The 24,416-nt window shown below is 35.9% G+C and overlaps 2 protein-coding genes and 1 pseudogene across 2 annotated transcripts; 1 reads left to right on the top strand and 2 right to left on the bottom strand.

The window, feature by feature from the left end:
- Nucleotides 1–3,579: 3,579 nt before the first annotated feature.
- Nucleotides 3,580–22,663, bottom strand: LOC118053895 (protein NUCLEAR FUSION DEFECTIVE 4). The gene is made up of 3 exons (XM_035065288.2): nucleotides 22,655–22,663; nucleotides 21,356–22,098; nucleotides 3,580–4,412 (listed from the first exon to the last, which is right to left on the bottom strand). The coding sequence occupies exons 1-3, from the start codon at nucleotides 22,661–22,663 to the stop codon at nucleotides 3,923–3,925; spliced, it is 1,242 nt and encodes a 413-aa protein (XP_034921179.1). The 3' UTR covers nucleotides 3,580–3,922.
- LOC118053897 (cuscuta receptor 1) lies at nucleotides 10,085–14,526 on the top strand. Its single transcript, XM_035065290.2, has 9 exons — nucleotides 10,085–10,674; nucleotides 10,772–10,927; nucleotides 11,032–11,106; nucleotides 11,203–11,361; nucleotides 11,448–11,522; nucleotides 11,676–11,846; nucleotides 12,073–12,222; nucleotides 12,348–12,491; nucleotides 12,570–14,526. Exons 1-9 carry the CDS (start codon nucleotides 10,302–10,304, stop codon nucleotides 14,348–14,350), a joined length of 3,084 nt encoding a protein of 1,027 aa, XP_034921181.1. The 5' UTR covers nucleotides 10,085–10,301; the 3' UTR covers nucleotides 14,351–14,526.
- On the bottom strand, nucleotides 16,481–18,876 carry LOC118053900 (uncharacterized; annotated as a pseudogene).
- Nucleotides 22,664–24,416: the final 1,753 nt, after the last annotated feature.

Here is a 24,416-nt window from a genome sequence, read left to right as displayed (position 1 = left end):
AAGAAGGGAGACATGATAGCTGAGAAGGATTAGAACGGTTGAAGGTATTGAAAAAGAAATGAAAGAAAGAGTGAAATTAATTGAAATCTTGTTTCATTTAACTATATTATTTAAATTAATTTGAATCTTGATTTTTATTTAAATATATTATTAACAAAATAAAAAAGGACGATGTTGCTAAGTTAGAATTGACATTGGTAGGATTTGAGAATTTCTTGATAAATAACCTTCTCAAGTTTCACCCATGGTGAAAAGTAAAAGGAACGTAACAGAGAGACGAGAGTCATGTGTGTTACCAGCCATTGAATTATTATTGATGTAAAGCAAAAACTGGGGAATTTCCTCGAAGAATCAATGGGACAATAAGCCAAATAAAGAAGACTTTATTAGATATGGAAAATCATGTGATGACGACGACCAATTCCATCCAAACCACAGGGTAGATAGCGTGGAATTGAATTCCAGTGCCATACAAGTGAGCTGTTTAATACAATTCATGAACGAACACTTTCTCAACTTTTTCATTGTAAAAGACAACAGTAAATTAAATCGATCTGCTACTACAGCAGCAACAATCATGAAATCGAGTGTGTTGATTCGTCTTATAGTATAAAGAGCAGCTTGTACAAAGCCAGTGGTATGGAGTTTAATTCATCAAGTATTTCAAATGGGTTAAGCAGGTTCTCTGCAGTAGTGATAAAGCTGATTTTCATGGTTTTATTACCAGGGTGGTGGTTTCATTTGTGTTTGGAGAAAGAGAGAATTGCTCCATTGGAAATAAAAAATTTCCTTTTACATACCCCTTTCAATCCCCGTGACGCATTTATGCGCAAATCTTCCAATTCCCAACCCCTTGTTAACGAAAGATCGAGCGTGTTGATTCGTCTTGTAGTATAAAGAGCAGCTTGAACAAAGCCAGCGGTATATTTAATTTGTATACAACCAAAATTCCTCTAACTACCCAAACGGCGGCGAACACCTGCAATATTGGGGAAAAGAAGCCGGCAGTTGTAATTGGGAAGGTATTTCCAATGGAGCAATTCTCTCTTCCACCAAACACAAATGAAACCTGGTAATAAAACCATGAAGATCAGCTTCATCACCACTACAGAGAACCTGCTTAACCCATTTGAAATACTTGATGAATTAAATTGTATACCCCTGCGAAGACCGGGTGAGAAGAGAGGTCTGGTGAGGTGAGGGAGCGGCCGGCTGGAGAGGAAAAGAGGAGGCGACCTCGAGAGAGAGAGAGAGAGACGACTGTGGGGAAAATCATAGAGGGAGCCGAGGTTGGACTTGGGGAACGACTAAGATGGAGATGAGGGGGGAACGGAGTGGCTACTCCGGTTTTGGGAGAGTGGGTTGAGGGTGGCTTTCTGTTTTTTCTTCTTTTGCAAAACTGCGGGGAAAGTTGAGAGAGGAGTGTGGCGGCCGGAGATGGGGCTGCTATGTTTGGCCAAGGATGGGATTATGGTCGGGTGTGTGGCCGAGAGGTTGTGTGCAGGGTGGATGAGGTCGATGGCTGGGTGTCTATGGCGAGCGGCTGGTGGAGATGGGTGAAGGAGAGGGAGGGGGCGCCGCTCCTTGAAAAAGATGGGTTTAGGGTTAGGGTTTTTTTTTTGTATTTTTTTAATGTTTCAAAATTGCCTCCCTCTTTGTGTGTGTTGAAGACCAGTATTTATAAGCAAAAATATTGCTAGGTTTCCAAACTTTATCCCTCAACTTTTTTCTTTTTATAAATTTGATTTTTCTTAATTCTTTGTATTTTTTTTTTTTTAAAACGAGCAATATCAATGTTGACTCGATGAGGAAAATCAATGATTTTAAAAATAACGCGTTAAAGGTTGAACGCGTTCGAAAAACCCTTAAAAATTTAAATTCTTTTTTTAGAAGACGTTGAAAATTTTAAAATGACAAAAAATATATTAAAAACATATTTTTTGAATTTTCATTATTTTTCTCTATTTTTGAATTTTTCTAAAAATTTATCAAAACATGGATCAAAAATTAGATAGCAACATTTGATATCCCTTAAAAAGGGTGGCCTAAGAATAAGGAGGGCTCAAACTTGGAATGAAACAGTTATTCTCAAGCATGTCTAGCAACTACTATAAGATAGATCATCAATTTGGTCAAGATGGGTCCATAATGTTTTGCTCAAAGGCAGATCTTTTGGGTATGTCATGCCTCATTCAATGTCTTCTTAGTCATGGAGGAAGGTTTTATTCATCAAAGATTGGTGTAAAAGGAAGTTTGTCTTCAATATTGGTAGTGAAACTACTACCTCTATGTGGTTAGACTATTAGTTACCAGATGGGCAACGGTTATGTGACCTAGTGTATTTTAGGGTGCTCGCTTATACTGGGTTGTCATGGAATGCTAAGGTCTCATACATCATTAAGAGGGATACTTGGGTTTTTTCATTGGGTGGTCTGGAGCTCCAGCCTGTATGGGACTCGATTACTTTTAACCCAAGTGTGCCTTACCAAACCATTATGTCTGGAACGGTAACTCATTGGGGGAGGTTCTCTATTGACTCGGTATGGGAGGTTCTTAAAGATTCCAAATCCACAGACAATATACACTATCTCTCTGGTTTTCAGGTTTCATCCTGAGACTCTCTTTTATCATGTTGTTTACCTTTATAGGTTGTCTCAATATCATGAATAGACTACATGCTTTTTAGATCATTCCCTCTTCGACATGTATCATTTGTGGGTTACAGGTTGAAACACATGAACATTTATTTTTTTAGTGTCCTTTTTCTACTATAGTTTAGGGTGCTATCACGAATATAACCCTTATGGGTTGGTCTTCTTTGACATGACATAATTTGCTTTAGTAGCATACAAGCATTTGAAGGAAGAAAAAAAAAAAAGGACTTTACACATTTACTTACTTGGCTAGCCTTCTGTACCTCTATTTACTTCATTTAGTGTGAGAGAAATAATCAAGTTTTTCATAAGATTTATTGATCTCATTAGGATGTTTACAAAGATATTTTTTATTTGGTTCAGTCCCATTTGATAGAGCTCGAATTAGGTTTCATATCCCAGCTACTTTTAGGTCCATTTGGTGCCTCTACTTTTAGGTCCATTTGGTGCCTCTGAGAGTCATGAAATATAATTACTCTTGCTAATTTCGAGATTTTGTTTAGCACAATTTTATATATAATCAATCGGTCGACTGACTCATTACTGTTTATCTTCACAATCTTCTTTTGTTCTTTTTCAGTTTTTTTTTTTTTTAGTTTTTGCTTCATTTTCTTGTTATTTTTTGTCAAATAGACTAGGTAACAAGCATTTATACTTCTTGAGATATGCTCCTCGTGCTCTATATAGTTTCTTCCCTTTAATACAATAACTTTTATCCGAAAATAAGAAAAGAATTTTGTTTTGCTATACATTGCAAGTTTTAATGTCTATTTAATATGTATGCTATGATTTTATTTTGATCAAGATGAACTTAATTATATAAAAATGCAAGCAATCTAAACTAAATTATAGATCAATAACACCAGTTATCCAATTCAAAAAAACCACTCAAAGATTTGAGCTGAACCATTACACTAATGCAAAATTATTCATCAAAGAAATTTAGAAGTGCATTTTCAAGGAAACCAAAAATAATGGATACATGAACCTTGTTCGGTATACTTCTAGCTAAAACAGGATATCAATCATCGATAACTATCCTCCTCGATTGCATTTTAGCTGTCATATGGAGAGGAAAACTTTATCATCATAACTAGTATTAACATGAATTAGATGACTGTTGATTTCCTGGGGTGGCACTCAAACTTGCAACGCATTGTGCAAATTCTAAAAAAGTGAATTTACATAGCCGGAATATCTACCATGTCATGTGCTTCAGGAGAATGGCTTCCCATGGCCTCAACTTATCATATTCCACTTCGAGCAGCTTAGTGATTTGAAGTTTGAGGAAGCCTGAAAGAACCCCCAGCATAAAGCATCTCATAGACAGGCCTTATCCTCATGGTTAGAATAATGCTCAAGATGGAGCCCAAACCGCAGGCACCAGCCAGAACCAAGAAGGTGAGCCTAAAGCAATTTGGACCCAAGCAGGAGATGCTCGAACTGGACAGCAAATTTGGTACCTGCTGCTTTGCTGCCTCGTTATCATATACATAGCCTGCCAGGAGACCTGAGAAAAGGAACGCACCGAGAGGATTTCCTAGTGACATGAAGTTGTAAAATAAACCAAAATGCTTCAAGCCGAAAAGCTCAGAGACAGTCGGTATCATTATCGAGAACTGAACTCCATAGCAGATCCCGAGTAATGCTGTTGCAGCAAAAAGGGTACCATCAATTGCAGAAGCAAACAACAGGTATGTTATGATCATCATTACTTGAGTGCATGTCATCCATATTGTCCGAGGGATTGTTTTTGATCTGCAAGGAATAAATGTCCAGCACATCAAAGTAATACAACACCACAAAAATATTGTAGCCTGTGCAGTCTGTATTCTTTTGGAACCGACACTCAGACAATTACAATGGACTGATAAAGAAATTTTAGGATGTGCCAAAGACAAAAGCTCATGGAAATATGACAAGTAACATTCATATGACATTTTGGCAGAACATGAGCTATGCTTCTTATGCATATGTTTTCTCCATCTACGAGCATCAATATCTGAAGCATATAACAGAAGAAAAACTGATGCAACTTAATTCTCAGAGGATGCTCGCAATGTCCAATAGATGGAGTGACAGTATTATTCCTGGAACTAAGCCCCATCATGACACAATTTGAGAATGAAAATCATCTTGGCATCCTTCGATTTGGTTTTTCTGTGTTTTATATTTTGTTTATAAAGTCACTGGCTCTAAGCCAAGACTTGCATGGTTTAGATGATTTGGTTTTTTTAACCTTTTAAATGTAGAGCATGTAAATCAATTAGGCATCAAAATAGTGGTTGTTAGGACATATAAGCCGAGTACAATAGGATTTGAGAATTTCTTGATAAATAACCTTCTCAAGTTTCACCTGACTCACAATCCAGGATTTGCTCCAGATCAACCTTGGATAGGGTTCAAAAACCATGGTGGAAAGTAAAAGGAACGTAACAGAGAGACGAGAGTCACGTGTGTTACCAGCCATTGAATTAATACTGATGTAAAGCAAAAACTTGGGAATTTCCTCGAAGAATCAATGGGACAATAAGCCAAATAAAGAAGACTTTATTAGATATGGAAAATCATGTGATGACGACGACCAATTCCATCCAAACCACAGGGTCGATAGCGTGGAATTGCATTCCAGTGCCATACAAGTGGGCTGTTTAATACAATTCATGAACGAACACTTTCTCAACTTTTTCATTGTAAAAGACAACAGTAAATTAAATCGATCTGCTACTACAGCAACAACAATCATAAGATCGAGTGTGTTGATTCGTCTTATAGTATAAAGAGCAGCTTGTACAAAGCCAGTGGTATACAATTTAATTCATCAAGTATTTCAAATGGGTTAAGCAGGTTCTCTGTAGTAGTGATAAAGCTGATCTTCATGGTTTTATTACCAGGGTGGTGGTGCCGTTTGGAGGAAGAGAGAATTGCTCCACCGGAATAATTGACAAACAGATCCGGTGCTTCCTTATGGAGGGCCCAAACCCCCTGTGCAAAGTAAATCCTGGAGCATCCTTTTCTTATCTATGATTGAAGCTCTACGCCTTGACTCGAAGTCAGCTGAGGAAATCTAAACCATCTTTTTTTCAGCAGACTTTTTAGATGGTTTTACTGGGTTCTTGATACACATGACGAAGAACACGCAATCATCCGTTTATAAACGCCAAGATAGTAAAATGTGTTTTCCATAGGAGTAAAAAAGCTTGCGGGCACATCGTGGCTGGCAATTTTGACCACTGTTAACAGCTTTCTTTTCTTTTGTCTTAGCAGGTGGCCCATCGAGCCATCATCAGGTCAAGCGATGAATGAATGCAGCAACCTTCTTCTTCGTCATAGCGTGTAATTTTCGACAACCACTAACAAGACTGACAGCCACTGCATTATTTTCGGCCGTAGGGAACACGTCGCGCGCGATGACCAGTTCATCTGTCTCCAAATTGCACAAGAGAATTGCACCATTGGAAAGGTACAAAACTCTATTTTTCTTGCAAATTATAGCTGCTAGTTGCTACTGTGCCCCACAACGTTCACCAAAGCACACAACAAAAATCAACCATTGTTGTCTTGTCCATGCCTTTGGGTCCTGGAACTCGTTTCTCTTTCAAATATCAGAAAGTAAGTAGTTTTAACAAATCCTCAATTCTAAGGAAGGTGGGACTATATGACTAGTAAAGGAACTAATCTACAAAGCATAAATGAAAAGAAATGATTCGTTCTGTTGCAACTTTGCTCTGTAGAAACGTTAGAAAAAAAACAAAAAAAAAAAGCAGAGCTTTGCTGCAAGTACAAAGTGTTTTGAACATTTATTTACTCCGTTTATTAAGACTAATTTATTGATCAATCATGAGTTTGAAATGTAGACACTAAACAGAATACAAACAAACCCAATACCATTTTACACACAAGGCTGAAATCCTTTGAACCTGGCTGACACAGGTAGATTGTCTACCAGAAAGTAATAGCATTTATTGATTCTCTCCTCAATGAAGTAAAACCATGCTCGTCGCCAACGTGGGTTTATATACAGAACTGCACTTATTACCAACAAGACCAGGATATATGACACTGAGAATATCACATAGAAAGCCTTTATTTCTATGAAGCCATTGTCTTCTTTTTCACCAGTCTGAGTCCTTGGCAACGGTGATGGTGGTACCACTTCAGTGCAACTTTTGGGGAGTGATGGTCCACAAAGCAAAGGATTTCCCTCGTAGCTAGACTCGTTGAATGTTGAGAATTGTGGAACCATATCTGGAGTTCTGCCAGATAAGTTATTGTATGCTACACTAAAAAAAGATAGAAAATGCAAGTCAAGTAGCTAACGAGGAATTTCCCATTCAAATTGTTGTAGGAAAGATCCATGCTTTCAATTTCCTTCAGGTTTGAAAATGTCAGTGGGATTGGACCTGCTAAACTGTTAAGGTATTGATATTGCTAAGGTATCCAAGTTGAAAAGGAATCTCGCCTATAAAATTATTGCAGGAGAGGTCTATACCAGAGAGGTAAGTGAGAATCATTTCCTTGAAGGAGTAGCATATACTCTTTGTTTTAAAATCTAAAGATGTCTGAAGAGAAGAGTCTTCCATGGGGATGGGATTATCGATTCAGGTGCTGAAGCGATTCCAGAAGGATTTGAAATTGCTTCATGTTCCCTCTGCCAATTACAGCTAGATTTTAGGCATGGAAGAATATGACCATATAAATTATTATGAGACAGATCAATCAAACTCAATTCCTCTAACTTGCACAACTGGATTGGGATTTCATCTTCTAGATTATTATAATTGGTTTTTTTTTTTTTTTAAGAACCAACATATATATTATAAAAATTGCCTATACATTTTGTCACTAGCATATCAAATATACACTTTGTTATCAATTTTGTCATTAAAATCTTGAACAAGAATTTTGAAACAAGAAAATTTAAAATCCCATATGAATGGAATTGTTGATTTGTAGGATAATTTTGATATCTCCAAGAGCATGATTATTTGCACTTTTGCTATTTGATAACAATATCAAAGAAGGGAGACATGATAGCTGAGAAGGATTAGAATGGTGAAGGTTTTGACTCTTGTTTTCATTTAACTATATTATTTAAATTAATTTGAATCTTGATTTTTATTTAAATATATTATTAACAAATGAAAAGACGATGTTGCTAAGTTAGAATTGACACTGGTAGGATTTGAGAATTTCTTGATAAATAACCTTCTCAAGTTTCACCCATGGTGAAAAGTAAAAGGAACGTAACAGAGAGACGAGAGTCATGTGTGTTACCAGCTATTGAATTAATATTGATGTAAAGCAAAAAACATGGGAATTTCCTTGAAGAATCAATGGGACAATAAGCCAAACAAAGAAGACTTTATTACGTATGGAAAATCATGTGATGACGACGACCAATTCTATCCAAACCACAGGGTCGATAGCATGGAATTGAATTCTACGAATTTATTTTTTATTTAAAAATATATTAAAATAATATTTTTTATTTTTTAATTTATTTTTAGTATTAATATATCAAAATGAATTAAAATTATAAAAAAATAACTTAAAATAAAAAAAATGTTTTTAAAAAATAAAAAAATAAACATGCTCGTAATAGCCACCATCAATGTTTTTTCAAACTAATGTTTCAAACCGTCCAATAACAAATCTAACACTAATATAATGGGACTATATGACTAGTAAAGGAACTAATCTACAAAGCATAAATGAAAAGAAATGATTCGTTCTGTTGCAACTTTGCTCGGTAGAAACGTTACATATATATATATATATATAAAAGCAGAGCTTCACTGCAAGGACAAAGTTGCAGTCTTGTTAAATTGAAAAAAAAAATTATTGTTTTTTTTTTATTTGATAAGTTAATATTAAAAATTTTTAAAAAATATTTTAATATATTTTCAAGTAAAAAATATTTACACTATAATATCACACATTCATTTTATATTAAAATACAATATTAATTAACTAATTATACCATTATTATTAAATTCAATTTGACTCAAGATCATATTATTTTAAATTTATTGTTTTTTTTTATTATTTGATAAGTTAATATTGAAAATATAAAAATTTAAAAAAATATTTTAATATATTTTTAAGTAAAAAAAATTTACATCACAATATCAAACATGCATTTTATATAAAAATACAATATTAACTAGCTGATTATATTATTATTATTATTAAATTCAATTCGGCTCAACATCATATTATTTTAATACCTATTTCAGACTGAAATTATATATATATATATATATATATATATATATAAGGACATCGTTTATTTGCTGGAAAGTAGTTCGTGAATTTCAAGGAAAGAGAATTCCAGGAAAGTAAATTTCGAAAAAGTATTTCCCGATGTTTGGTAGTGTGATGGAAAATAAATTGAAAAACACTTTCCAGTATTTGGTTATATCATGGAAAATGAGTTATAAAAATAACTTATTAATATTTTATTTTTCTTAAATTTATTAAAATAACGAGGAACAAATCTTACAAATTAAAAAGTTGAATGAGAATAAAATTGAAAAAAATATAATTTCATAAATTATCTCAAATAAAATAAATAATAATCAAAATAATAGAGATCAAATCTAAAAAATAAAAATAAAAATTGGAAGATGAAGAAATTAAAATAATAATAATTAACATTTCATAAATTATTTCAAATAAAATAAGTAACAATCAAAAGAATGAGGACCAAATTTGATAGATAAAAAAATTTAATTAAAAAATGATAAGAGAAAATCAAATAACAATTATAAAAATGAAGACCAAAGTTAATATAAAAATTAAATTCTAAGGGATGAAATTAAAAAAAAAATATTCAAAACAAAATATATATAGCAATCAAAAGTTTGATGACCAAATTTGATGTTATCAGCAAATAATATGACATTTCTAAAGTTTTTACAATTTTCAGAAAGTGTTTTCCATCCAAAATAAAAAAAAAAAAAACACTTTCTTGAAAACTAAGTTAAATTTTTTTTTTAAAGTGAAAAGTGTTTTTTATTTACCAAAAAATATTTTTTTATTGACCAACTTTTCTAATAACAAATAAATACAAAAAAATTTAAAAAATAATTTCTCAAAAATCACTTTATAAAAAAAGACATTATAGAAAACATTGCATGCGATGACCATTTCATTTGTCTATGTCTCTATTATTGTAGAAAAACAAAAAAAGTTTATCATGTATATTCTCCCCTTTGTACCCATCATATTTATTATTTATTATTAAATTAAAGTTAAAATAGCAACTTGTTTATGTGTGGTTGAGATGTCATTTTCTACAACCACTAACAAGACTGATATTGATGGCGCACTGTCTTTGCCGTAGGGAAGACATTGCATGGAAAGACCATTTCATTTGTCTATTTCTCTATTATCAGTGAATTTTAACCGCGTCAACCTCATACCAGCCTATTCCCAACTCGAAGTCGCGCGGTGGGGCCGTATTTCAGAACTACGGAGGAAACGCTAACAGCCTAGCACTTTCCACGAAGAGAGGACTTTGTCTATGGCCAGTGGAAAATTATGACATTTGATTGTGATATTGCAAATTGCAATCCAACGATCTTATTTATAAAGAGCCTCTGACCGTTGTTTTTTGATACATAATTTCATCGAGGAGTCCAAATGGGTTTAAACAGGTTCTCTTCTTTAGCAGGGACACTGATGATTTATGCTATGGTTTTGTCAGAAAGCTGGTGGTCATGTCACGGCTGTTTAGACGAAGAGAGAAGTGCTCTCTTGCGGATTCAAAGCTCCTTTAATATTTACCCAAGCGGCACATTCCTTCCATCTTGGGGAAAAGTAGCCGACTGTTGTTCTTGGGAACGCGTTTACTGCAATCTCACTACAGGACGAGTTGTCGAACTTGATCTTTCACGCGTAGGGGGAGAGGGATTGGGAGATTTGTACCTAAATGTCTCTTTGTTTCGTCCCTTCCAAGAACTGCAATATCTTGATTTAAGGGGAAATTTTATAGTTGGCTGTGTTGAGAATGAAGGTTTATCTCTTGTTTGCGTGCTACTGCAATTTCAACAGGGAAAAAAAAGAGAATAGATTCTATATTTTTCAAGCTACTGATTGAAATGCCCATGCAGGTTTTGAAAGACTATCAGGACTTGACAGCTTGGAGGTTCTCTATTTAGACAAAAACAAATTCAACAACAGCATCCTTTCATCCCTTGGTGGGCTTTCCTCTTTGAGAACCCTGTCTCTAGACGACAACCAACTCAAAAAAGCAATTAGTGTTGATGGTAATTAAGCTTGATCACTTCTCTCCTTTTCTTTCTCAAATAAAGCCATGTTAATTACTGCCTTTTTTTTAATTGTTGTACTTGGTACAATTATATGTGGCCAGAACTGAATAATCTAACAAGCTTGCGGTCGTTGGCGTTTGGTGGCAATGAAATTGAAAGCTTTAAATCCATTCATGGTATGAAAGAGTTGTGAGTTGATTGAGCATTTGTTTTCACACATAAGTACTCCATTATCCTTTCAGGTTACATGAAAGCTTATGGTATTTTTATAGGTACTGGTGACGGCTTACTGAGGTTAAGAAATCTGGAAGAACTTTTTTTGAATGTTAATCGCTTCAATGACAGTGCCTTATCATCCCTCAAGGGTCTTTCATCTCTCAAATCCCTGGATATAGGGTACAACCAACTGAAAGGATCATTCAATGTGACTGGTAACCTCACCTTTTTCGATTCCTAGAAACCAATCTGTGATTTTTGCTGTGACGTAATCTTAAATTTCTGTTTTTCGACAACCTAGAGCTGGATGCTTTGATCAACTTAGAGGAAGTGTATCTAGATGGAAACAAGATTGACAAATTTGTGTTATCCAAAGGTATTGATTGCTTTCCACACTGATTAATGGTAGCTTTACCGCTTGATCAACCTAAAATCTTATTAATTGAATTGTATTTTCGAGGATGATTTTGCTCTGGAATAAAAGCTCAGAAGGATTTAAAACTTGTTTTACTTCTGCTGTCCCCTGCAGATACTAGAGGTTTTGGAAATGTAAGCCTCATTTCATTATCTAATAGCACCTCAAATGGAAGAGCTCTTCCATTTACATTACTGCAATCATTGACGAAATTCCCAAACCTCAGGACCCTTTATTTGGATGAGAATAATCTTGAAGGAAGTTTCGGAACACCATTAGATAAAGGTAATTTGTGGTATTGATGCCTAAAAGCGATCCTGAATATCTGTTAATTGTTCTTTTTATCTTTGTAAACATGCTTCAAATCATATTTTCCTAGTTATAGGAATTTAATTGATTATAACGGGGACATTATAATGGAGCTTCTTGTTGGTTTCATCATCTTTGTTTCCTTATCATTATCCGGCTCTTGAATACCGAGCATAATTTCTTGTGGGTTTGATTATTGTAGACTTGGCTTCTCTCAAGAATTTAGAAAAGTTGGGTTTGAGTTTCTCCACTGTCGATAATACCTTTCTGCAAACAGTCGAGAAGATTACTACTCTAAAGAGTTTAAGCTTGTATAGTTGTCGACTCAATGGCTCCATCCCTAAAGCCCAAGGTAAGTCTGACCACCTTTCCCCTCCTTAGGCATTCTGCTTCTTGTTGGTTTCATCATCTTGTTTCCTTATCATTATCCGACTCTTGAATACCGAGCATAATTTCTTGTGGGTTTGATTATTGTAGGCTTGGCATCTCTCAAGAATTTAGAAGAGTTGGATTTGAGTTACTTCACTGTCGATAATAGCTTGCTGCAAACAGTCGGGAAGATCACCACTCTAAAGAGTTTAAGCTTGTATGCCTGTCGACTCAATGGCTCCATCCCTAAAGGTAAGTCTGACCACTTTCCCCCTCCTTAGGCGTTCTGCTTCTTCTAACTAAAATTTTTATGAATCAATAAATTTTCAGGCCTATGTCAGTTAAAGCATCTCCAAAATCTAGATATCAGTGGGAATGATCTCAATGGTGCTTTGCCTTGGTGTTTGGCAAATTTGACATCCCTTCAACAATTAGATTTGTCTTACAATAACTTTATTGGAGACATTTCCTTCTCTCCTCTTACAAGACTCACATCCATCCAAGAGTTATCACTTTCAGACAACCACTTTCAGATCCCCGTCTCATTGAGTTCATTTCTCAACCATTCACAACTGAAGGATTTCGATGGTAGCAATAACGAAATATATGTTGAAGAATTAGAGGAGCATAATTTGGCCCCAAAGTTCCAATTAGAGCGTCTTTATTTATTTAGCAATGGATATGGTGGAGCATTTTCCTTTCCCAAATTCCTCCTCCATCAATACAACCTCCAAGAAATTGATTTTTCTAACCTGAAATTGAGGGGAGGGTTTCCTTTTTGGTTGTTAGAGAACAACACAAACCTATATGAACTCCATTTGGTCAACAATTCTCTTTCAGGGACTTTTCAATTGCCAATTCATCCTCATCAGAATTTGTCTGAATTAGATATTTCTAACAATAACTTCGAAAGTCACATTCCTAGAGAAATAGGATCATATTTTCCAAGTTTAACATTTTTATCCATGTCTGATAACCACTTCAGTGGTCGCTTTCCTTCTTCATTTAACTTTCTGTTGTATCTTCAAGTTTTGGACCTCTCAAATAACAACATCTCTGGAACCTTACCATCTTTCTTTAACTCTTCAAACCTCCTGCATGTTTATCTGTCACGAAATATGCTACAAGGATCCCTAGAACATGCATTTCAGAAATCCTTTGAGCTAATAACGTTGGATCTTAGCCATAATCATTTGACTGGTAGCATTCCAAAATGGATTGGTGAGTTTTCCCAAATGAGCTTTCTTCTCTTGGGTTATAATAATCTTGATGGCAGTATACCCACGCAATTGTGCAAGTTGAACGAATTAACCTTCATTGATCTTTCTCATAATAATTTTTCTGGTCATATTCTACCTTGCCTAAGATTTAAAAGCATTATTCGGTTCACCCTCCGCGGAGCATATACTTATGAGATTAATCTTCAAGAACCATTGGTTATTACAACAAAAAGTCTGTCCTATCCTTATCCGCCAAGTATTTTGTACTACATGACCGGATTGGATCTCTCCTGCAACAGTTTGTCAGGTGCGATTCCTCCTGAAATTGGGAATCTCAACCACATTCATGTATTGAACCTGTCCAATAATCATTTAATAGGCCCAATCCCACAAACTCTTTCAAATTTGAGTGAAGTTGAGAGCATGGACCTTTCCAATAACAGCTTGAATGGGGAAATCCCTCCTCAACTTGTACAATTGCATTCTCTTGCCTATTTTAGTGTAGCCCACAATAACCTGTCTGGTAAGACTCCTGAAATGGTTGCACAATTCTCAACATTCGATAAGAGCAGCTACGAGGGAAATCCCTTACTCTGTGGACCACCACTGCTTAACAGTTGCACCAAAGAAGTACCACCACCATCACCTGGGCCTTCTACTGATGAGAAAGAAGAGAGTAGCGTCATCATTGATGCACAAGTTTTCTGTGTGAGCTTTGTTGTGACGTACATCATGGTGCTGTTGGGAATAGCTGCAGTTTTGTACATAAACCCAGACTGGCGGCGAGCATGGTTTTATTTCATTGAGAAGAGCATCAACACTTGCTACTACTTTGTTGCGGACAATCTTCTTAAGCCATTCAGAATCAGAGTTTGGAAGCCTTTCGTATAAATAAATCTCAACTTTGCATTGTTTCTACATTTCAAAGGGAAGATTTAGATGGTCAATCTTATCTCATCTCAGTAGTATAAATAATGTCTGAAAAGCTTTGTTCTTTATAGCAATGTAATGAAGAAAATCATTTCTTCACAATTTTGCTTTCAGCATTTAGCAAGTTCTTTCTCATATATCTTCCTTCAAATCATAAGAACGAGTAATGGATATACCCAAGGCATGCAACTCAGTGTAGTTTATTTGTAGGAGTATCTGTTGAACAAGGCAGAAAATGGTAAAGTTTTCATTTACCCTGTGTTATAATTCGAGGAAATGTCAACTGGAACAGAGTAGCTCTGGAATTTATTTTGTGTGAATGCTTTGGAATTGTTAGTTGGACTGAAGCTTTGAAACAATTCGTATGTACTTCAAATTAAGTAGACTAAAGTTTTTTTTTGTTAAATATGGTCCTTGTTCTTTCAATTTTAATTTTTAGCCCCAATTGACTAATTGATCATTAAGCTCCTCTCAAAACTAAAAACATGCTTTGACCATGGTTAACAGCTTTCTTTTCTTTTGTCTTAGCAGGTGGCCCATCGAACCATCATCAGGTCAAGTGATGAATGAAAGCAGCAACCTTCTTCTTCGTCATAGCGTGTAATTTTCCACAACCACTAACAAGACTGATCATTAAGTTCCTCCCAAAACTCAAAACATGCTTGATACGACAAATTAAAAGAAATGTAAACAGAAAATAATATGGCAAGGATGAAATTGCAAATATTAAAAGTTTGATGATGGAAAAGAATTATTGTTCAAAATAAACAACGCAATCCATAATAACTATTTTTTAAAATAGTGAATGTCACATATGTTTTAGCTGTATAGTGAATGTCACATGTTTTAGTTGTTGTTATTACTATTACTATTATATATAAGGGAAGATATTTATTGAAATCCAATTTTTCAGAAATATAATTAGAGATCTGCACATTATAAGGATTATATATGGAGCATTTTACGAGATACAATAAAGAAAGAAAGTATTTTTTTGTATTTTCAGATTATTTTGATATGCTAATATAAAAAAAAAATATTGTTATAATATATTTTTAAATAAAAAATATTTTAAAAAAATAATCATTAATACACTTTTAAATACCATCATAATTTACAGCATTATAACTTTGTCTGAGGAAGGGCAAATATTTAAAAATATTAGATTGAAAGGCCAAATAGATTACTCATCATTGGGTTCATGATCCCCTAGCCACTCATATATTTCCAATGTTCAAGTTTTAATATCTATTTAGTATGGATGCTGTGATTTTATTTTTGGTCTACCAAAATTATTAGGTGTCTTGTCATTTTATTTTTGTGTCAAATTTGATCCTTATTTTTTTTAATTGTATTTTTTTTGTGTTTTTTTTTTTAAAAAAAATTAATTTCATCCTCAAAACATTGAATTTGTAAGTTGGGCTTCATAATTTTTTAGATGGGGTGGTCCTAGTATCTTGACTCATGTCATAAATTTGAAAGATTAACTTAGTTTGACATCGGTTTTCTTAGTTTTTTTTACATGAATTTTCCTTTTTAATTTTATCTTTTTAATTATGTATTTGTTGAAAGTTGAGCTTCATGATTTCTTAACTCTTTTTTTTCTATAGGGTTTGGACTTAAAAACAAATTAGGACGAGTCAAATGAGCTTGCTAATACATACATATATATATATATATATATATATATATATATATATATATATATATAAAATTCAATCATTGAATCTAGTTGAAATTGTGCAAGCGTATTTTATAGACCCGGTTCTCTTAGGTAGCGTTTGGTATGTTGAACATTATTAATTGGACTAGAGTGGATAGGACATGACTAAACAAACAATTATCTTGTCTTGTGTTTAGCATGCTTTGAACTAGACTCAACAATTTGTCTTATTATGTGTTTCAAAGATAATAGATGAGATCCAACCAACTCAATGCTTTGACCAATTCGAGTTAAAAGAAAAGGAAAAAGAAGGATTGATCCGACCTAACACAATCAAAAACTTTGGTTAACCTTGCGACCTGGCCGACCCATGACAAAATACAAGTTAAAGATCCATTAACTTTTTTGAATTGTTTTTGGTCAAAACAATGATCCTTTGATTATTTTTTTCAATTTAGGTCAACTTGGATTTACTTTCCTAACCCATGATCTAAACCTTGTTTCAGTAGATTCGATTCAAGTTTTAAAAAAATTATTGTAATTTATCACCAAGAAAATGAAATTACTTAACACGCGGCGCTTTAGGCTTAAACATGATTAATTGAAAAATGAAAGAAGAAAACAGTAAAAAAAGAAGGAATGACCGAATACCTGCACTAGCAGCAGAAGTTCTACTTTTTCAGGGCAGGTTCATTGATAGCATAAAGGATATTACAGGTTAAACAATGGAAAAGGCGATGCCTTTCTATGTTTGGCAAAGCACCAAGTACAAGTAGCCTCAAATCAAGTACATTTATAGCGATTCATTCGAATCAAGCCTGGCTTACATGCCTTCCAGTCTTAGCACCAGACTGCAGGATGACTTCTATAACATGAACGCCAGCATTTTCTTACAGATGTGAAAGCATTCTGTAGAAATATAATACATTTTCTTAAGGATGTTAAGCAACCTTTGTCTTGAGTTTCTTGGAAAAGAGAGGAGATTTATTTGGCTTGAAAAGTGACCGAGACGTATAAGTTGAATGAATCATGTCAACGAATAAGCGGAAATGCTGCCAAATGAAGAAGATGACTGGCAAAGAAGCAACGACAGCAATAGGGATAGAATATGTTATTAATTTATTGCCAAAAACAAGGAAAAATGTTGCCATAAAGGCTACCATCATTGCCCCAATTGATATGAAAAGTGTTGTGAGTCCGATAATCAACCTGTTAGGCAATGACCAAAGAAAATTTTGTTCTGTGTACCGAGAAGTGCGAATTGACAAGAAGGTTAACAGGGATGAGGCAGAGCTTAGTAGAGAAATTGCATCTGATATGGCAAAGAATTTGAATGCAATTTCATGAAGGAAAACAGGAGTCCCTTTATCTTGTAAATTACCTCCGGGTACGGTAAAAGCTGCTGCAAAAACCACAGTAGCAATAAGTTTTGCTACAGGCATGCATGAATCGGCAGTGTCTCTCATCCATTGCTCCCCTTCTTTCATCAAGTCCTTGTGCTGTTCTATAAATAAAGCTCCTGGAGTTTTCCCGTGAATATTTTTTTCTTCAATGTGCCGTGGTTGAACGACTTTTTTCATGATCATGTTGAGAGACTGTGAGATTCATATATAGAAGGAGAATATGGCATTAGTTAATCGCATGTGCATATGAACATCTTATCCGCCTATCAAAACGTGATCCACGTTTGATGGAAGAATTAGGTTGGCTTAACGCATGTGACCTACAATCAAATGTGTTTTGTTGATGGAAAGAGTGAGAATGGTCACCTCGAACCACAGCAACTCGCGTTGCAGTTGTAAAGCTGCTCCTGGTATAACATTAAGTCGACTTGGTGATTCCAGTACTTTTGCAGCCAAATGCAACATATTATTTCCATCTCTATCTTTGTATGTTGTTATCAAATTCTTGATAGAACAATCTGGTATATAATCTTGAAGATGTCCTCGTGACGATTCAAGATAGAAATATGAAATATGATATACGTATTGTGCTCAACTTTGAAGATCAACTCAGGATACAAGCGAATGAGTATTGTTAGAAAGTCAAGATTCCCTCTTTCTGCAGCAGTGAATATCAATGGCCAGGGTTCTCCAATCTGACGAGAAATTGTTGCATCATCCAACAATACAACTTGTTCCCAAAGGTCCTGGATTATGTCACGTGCTTCTTTGTGCATGAGTTTCTTCATCCGAGCCAATTTGAAACTCGAAACTGAGGATTAAATATAACAAAATTGAATTGTGGGAAATGGGGTTAATGTTCTAAATCAAAGATGTAAAACACGAATGTAGTTAGCCAACGAGTGAACAGATCTGATAAATCAGTAACATTTCGAAATATTTTGTGTATTGAGGTACACAATATATCACTTCTGCAAGAATGTTGGTGTTTTTAAATGTTAAACTGCTATAAATTTCTTTGTGCATTCTATATAGGATGGTTGGATATTTTTTTAAAAAATATTGAAGATAAAATGACAAGTGCTAATTCCTTGTAAAACACAAGTTTGCAAGCTTGAATATATGCATCCATGAAAAGATGTATAAAGTGCTCATGAATATGATGATAAAGATATAAAGTTAATCTTTTGCATTCTATAACTAGCTGAAATTCTTGGACTGGTTTTCTTTCTAAGGAAACAGAGATTTGGAGCATCAGAGAACTAACAGGGGTTGAGGCATTTGTTCCAAAATCCTGGAGGACTTTGATCGACAACGTTTGAAGGCATACAAGACTTTTGGGCAAATGCATGCAATGCCGTCAGCTGATGTTCATCACGAGCATAGGCCAACCCGCGATGCTCTCTTAGCATTTTCCACGCTACATCTGGGAACAAAAAAAGATTCAAAAAATATAAAACAAGTTGGATTTTCAAAGGCTTACGAATAAGTTGTCTGAGGGTTGAATGTTGAATTTCTCTTCTGGGTAGTAGCAATCACAAACTAAAACAGATTGATTTCATTTACGAAAATAAATTTACTATCTAAATGATAGCAAACTATCAAACATAGAAAAGATTTAATGTCACTGTTGATCAAAGCAACAAGTAACGTTATGCGATCGCTATCTGTTAACTGCTCCTTCGTTTCATCATAAAGATATTACACCATCCCTCTATGCCCCAACAGAGCTGCCATATAAATTGGTAACAGGTTTTCTCTACCTCGAGTCATTGCCAAATCACGTCCTGTCTCCATCATGACTTTGGCAAGTGCCTCAACTCCAGATATAGCAGCAAAGCAAAATGCTGTATTGCCTGCCTCGTTTTTATAAGTTAAAGCCTCTACTTGGCTAGGCTTTTCTACCTCAATTTTCTTCATTTAGTGTGAGAGAAATAATCAAGTTTTTTATAAGATTTATTAATCTCATCAGGATGTTTGCAAAAATAAAATTTATTTGGTTCAATCCCGTTTCATAGAGCTCGAACCAAGTTTCATATCCTAGCTATTTTCAGGTCCATTTAGTGCCTCTGAGAATCATGAAATATAATTACTCTTACTAATTTCAAGATTTTGTTTAACATAGTTTTATAAGTAATCAACCGGTTGATTGACTCATCTACTGTTTATCTTCACAATCTGCTTTTGTTTTTTTTCAGTTATTTTTTAATTTTTGCTTTGTTTTCTTGTTAGTTTTTGTCAAATAGACTAGGTAACAAGCATTTATACTTCTTGAGGTATGCTCCTCGTGCTCTATATAGTTTCTTCCCTTTAATACAATAACTTTTAGCAGAAAATAAAGAAAGAATTTTGTTTCGCTATACATTGCAAGTTTTAATGTTTATTTAATATGTATGCTATGATTTTACTTTGATCAAGTTGAACTTAATCATATAAAAATGCATGCAATCTAAACTAAATTATAGATCGAAAACAGCAGTTATCCAATTAAAAAAAACCACTCAAAGATTTGAGCTGAACCATTACACTAATGCAAAATTATTCATCAAAGAAATTTAGAAGTGCATTTTCAAGGAAACCAAAAATAATGGATACAAGAACCTTGTTCGGTATACTTCTAGCTAAAACAGGATATCAATCATCGATAACTATCCTCCTCGATTGCATTTTAGCTGTCATATGGAGAGGAAAACTTTATCATCATAACTAGTATTAACATGAATTAGATGACTGTTGATTTCCTGGGCTGGCACTCAAACTTGCAACGCATTGTGCAAATTCTAAAAAAGTGAATTTACATAGCCGGAATATCTACTATGTCATGTGCTTCAGGAGAATGGCTTCCCATGGCCTCAACTTATCATATTCCACTTCGAGCAGCTTAGTGATTTGAAGTTTGAGGAAGCCTGAAACAACCCCCAGCATAAAGCATCTCATAGACAGGCCTTATCCTCATAGGTGAGCCTCAAGCAATTTGGACCCAAGCAGGAGATGCTTGAACTGGACAGCAAATTTGGTACCTGCTGCTTTGCTGCCTCGTTATCATACACAGCCTGCCAGGAGACCTGAGAAAAGGAACGCACCGAGAGGATTTCCTAGTGACATGAAGTTGTAAAATAAACCAAAATGCTTCAAGCCAAAAAGCTCAGAGACAGTCGATATCATTATCGAGAACTGAACTCCATAGCAGATCCCAAGTAATGCTGTTGCGGCGTAAAGGATACCATCAATTGCAGAAGCAAACAACAGGTACGTTATGATCATCATTACTTGAGTGCACGTCATCCATATTGTCCGAGGGATTGTTTTTGATCTGCAAGGAATAAATGTCCACCGCATCAAAGTAATACAACACCACAAAAATATTGTAGCCTGTGCAGTCTGTATTCTTTTGGAACCGACAGTCAGACAATTACAATGGACTGAATAAAAGAAATTTGAGGAGGTGCCAAAAGACAAAAGCTCATGGAAATATGACAAGTAACATTCATATGACATTTTGGCAGAACATGAGCTATGCTTCTTATGCATATGTTTTCTCCGTCTACGAGCATGAATATCTGGAGCATATAACAGAAGAAAAACCGATGCAACTTAATTCTCAGAGGACGCTCGCAATGTCCAATAGATGGAGTGACAGTGTTATTACTAGAACTAAGCCCCATCATGACACAATTTGAGAATGAAAATCATCTTGGCATCCTTTGATTTGGTTTTTCTGTGTTTTATATTTTTGTTTTATAAAGTCAACTGGCTCTAAGCCAAGACTTGCATGGTTTAGATGATTTGGTTTTTTTAACCTTTTAAATGTAGAGCATGTAAATCAATTGGGCATCAAAATGCAGAAAACTTCAATGTAATGAACTTAATGATTAGCCAAGAAGGAAAGAGTGTAGTAACCTGACAAAATGTTCAGACACAATACCCCCACCAAGACGCCCCACAAAATTGCAAAAGCTGAAGAGCGACAACAAGATGGTAGTATCATGCACGCCTTGTGCAATTCCTATCTGGGCCAGATTATTGAGCACCGTTACCCCAGATCCAACACCCACGAAGTATGATTTCAGCAGTGGTTCGGTTTTGTCTGCGTTGTCTTCTTGTATCACACTGTCTGGAGTCTCAACTGGCTGGTGATGCATCTCTGGTTTACTGACTCTCATGCGGTGAAATGTCATTTTTATGGGTATTGCAAATGGAGCCATGAGAAGGACAACCATTATAACAAGAAAGGTATTAGATACCGGAGCACTGAAATGAAATATGTGATTCAATATGGTGGTTGTTAGGACATATAAGCCGAGTACAATAAGAGCTCCTTGAGTGAAAAGAAAATGGGCGTGTTCTGAAGAGTCTTCACCTGATGCAGGGGTACAAGCTCTTACAAAATACATGACTATGAAACACAGAACAGGAATTCCAAGTGCAAGAAACATCAGAAGCTTAGATGAGGAATTGCGGAGCAGAGTACTATAAATTTCAGTAAATACTGCAGCACTTATTCCACCGTAACCTTTAAGAACACCAGCAACAGTGCCTCTACTAAGAGGACAGTTTCTCATGTTGGTTACAAGAACAGCTGTGCTCAACCAAGCACTACTATTGGTGGCAACACAGAGAGCAATGTTGAATCTAAACTCAATCTAGAAGGTCAAGGAAGGCAACCACCGCCCAGCCAGCCACCAGCTGCCACCAACCGACCAGCCACCAGCCGCAGCCGCCAGCCACCAGCTGCCACAGCCGCCAGCCGCCTTCACACTTGAAGGTTGAATTTTCGTATTCTGATTTTGTGTATAAATAGAATGCCCAGCTTATGTTATATGTGTGGAGAGAATTGAGAGGAACACTTGAAAGAGAAAGAGAGAGAGAGGGCGTGTAATTGTTAAGCTTTTGTGTTACTTTGTAAGCTTCGGATTTTGTGTAAATAAAACAGTGTGTTTTATCCCCTCTGAGTGTCTCAAAGCCACCACCAGTGGTTTCTCCCACCAACAATTGGTATCAGAGCCCCGTTCGTCGGAAAACAGAAGAGTTTTGGGGTATATCCGAATTTTCAAAGTTGTCCAAAACAAGTTTTGATCATTTCACAGTGTATAGCTCATCAATACGAACTCACTGCCGCAAAAATCAGCCAAATCGGAGTTTGGGGTAGCCCACACGCGCCGCCTGAATATTCAGCCAGATCGCCCACGCGCATCCTACGCGCGCCATATTGAGCCACGTCGAGCCACAAGCCGAGTCCAGCCGAGCCACAAGCCGAGCCGTACCTCGAGCCGAGCCGAGCCGCGTTCCAGCCTCAGCCGAGCCGAAGGAATATTCCCAGAATATTCCCGGTTCAACCCAGCGAACCGCCCGCCGTACAGAATTGGTTTTTTGACCGGTTCACCCATTTTCTGACCCGATTTCAACAAAGTCAGACCGGTTCCAGACTATTTGGACCATTCCGGATCGATCTACAGTGTCTGTTTGGTCAAATTCGGCTCCCAGAAGGCGATATAGTCATTAAAAGAGCAAAATGACTATAGAAGGTACACATACACTCATCCCGAAGCTGACCAAAGACAACTATGATAGTTGGTGCATCAGATTGAAAGCATTTCTTGGGTCACAAGAGTGTTTGGATATTGTACAAACTGGTTATGATGAACCAGAGTCCAAAGAAAGAGAAGATGCTTTACAAGAGGCACAAAAGCAAGCCTTGAAAGTCAACAGAAAGAAGGACAACAAAGCCAAGACCATCATCTACCAAGGTCTTGATGAAGATACGTTCGAGATCATAGCTTCCGCTGAAACGTCATATGATATATGGGAGGCTCTCCAACAGAAATACAAAGGTGCTGACAGAATCAAGAAGATTCGTCTTCAATCTTTGAGAGGTGACTTTGAGTTATTGCAAATGAAGTCCTCGGAGTCTATTTCTGATTATCACACAAGGATTATGGTGATAGTAAACCAGATGAGAAGAAATGGAGAAGCCCTCATCGATGCTCGAATTACGGAGAAAATTTTGAGATCCCTAGATCCAAAATTTGATCATGTTGTTGTCGCCATTGAAGAGTCCAAGGAAGTGGACAAGTTGACAGTTGATGAGCTTATGAGTTCTTTGCAAGCTCATGAGCAGAAGATAGTAAAGCGAAATGGAGATAAGGCCATCGAGCATGCCTTACAAGCAAAGTTGTCCCTCAAGGACAGATTTGAGCAAGGGGAGACTTCATCAAGTGGCTACACCACTCAAGCAGGAAGTCAACAATCCAGAGGAGGATTCCAGAGATTCCAAGGAAGAGGTTCTTGGAATACAAGCTTTAGAGGAAGAGGTGGCAGAAACACCACCAGAGGAGGCCGAGGACAACAAGCATTCACTCCCAGAGGAAGAGGAGGCGGTTACAATAACCGTGACAAGAGGAATATCAAATGTTATAGTTGCAATCAATTTGGGCACTATAGCACTGAATGCAGAAGAAAAGCTCCGTTGGAGATACGTGAGCAAGCCAACTATGTAGAGAAGGATGACAGAGAAGAAACTGCATTTCTTGTCCAACAAGGACTTGATAAGAAAAAGGAGGACATATGGTATCTAGATACTGGAGCCAGTAATCACATGTGCGGCTACCGAGAGTTATTTAGTAATCTAGATGAGACCAAGCAAGGTCTAGTTACTTTTGGAGATACCACAAAGGTTCCATTCAAAGGTAAAGGCAACATCCCAGTCAAGATGAAGAATGGCGATTCCAGCTACATCGCCGATGTCTATTATGTCCCAGCCATAAAGCAAAACCTAATCAGCTTAGGTCAACTTTTGGAGAGAGGCTATACTTTTTACTCGGAGAATTGTCATCTGGCAATTAGAGACAACAATTGGAGATTAATGGCCTATGTGAAAATGTCCAAGAATAGGATGTTTCCTTTGAACATCCAGTATGATGCAGCAAGGTGTTTGAGTGCCATCACCAACAGTGAAGAATGG

Source organism: Populus alba, chromosome 6 (genome assembly GCF_005239225.2).
Source record: "Populus alba chromosome 6, ASM523922v2, whole genome shotgun sequence".
NCBI lineage: Eukaryota > Viridiplantae > Streptophyta > Magnoliopsida > Malpighiales > Salicaceae > Populus > Populus alba.
The sequence above is the reverse complement of the archived record's forward strand: the minus strand, read 5'-3'. Positions and strand labels throughout refer to the sequence as shown.

Coding starts and splice junctions, on each gene's coding strand:
- LOC118053895 (XM_035065288.2), bottom strand. Junction 4,413..21,355: donor GTGTCTGAACATTTTGTCAG/GTTACTACACTC, acceptor TATTCCTTGCAG/ATCAAAAACAATCCCTCGGA.
- LOC118053897 (XM_035065290.2), top strand. CDS start 10,302: ATGGGTTTAAACAGGTTCTCTTCTTTAGCAGGGACACTGATGATTTAT. Junction 11,847..12,072: donor CGGAACACCATTAGATAAAG/GTAATTTGTGGT, acceptor TGATTATTGTAG/ACTTGGCTTCTCTCAAGAAT. Junction 12,492..12,569: donor CAATGGCTCCATCCCTAAAG/GTAAGTCTGACC, acceptor ATAAATTTTCAG/GCCTATGTCAGTTAAAGCAT.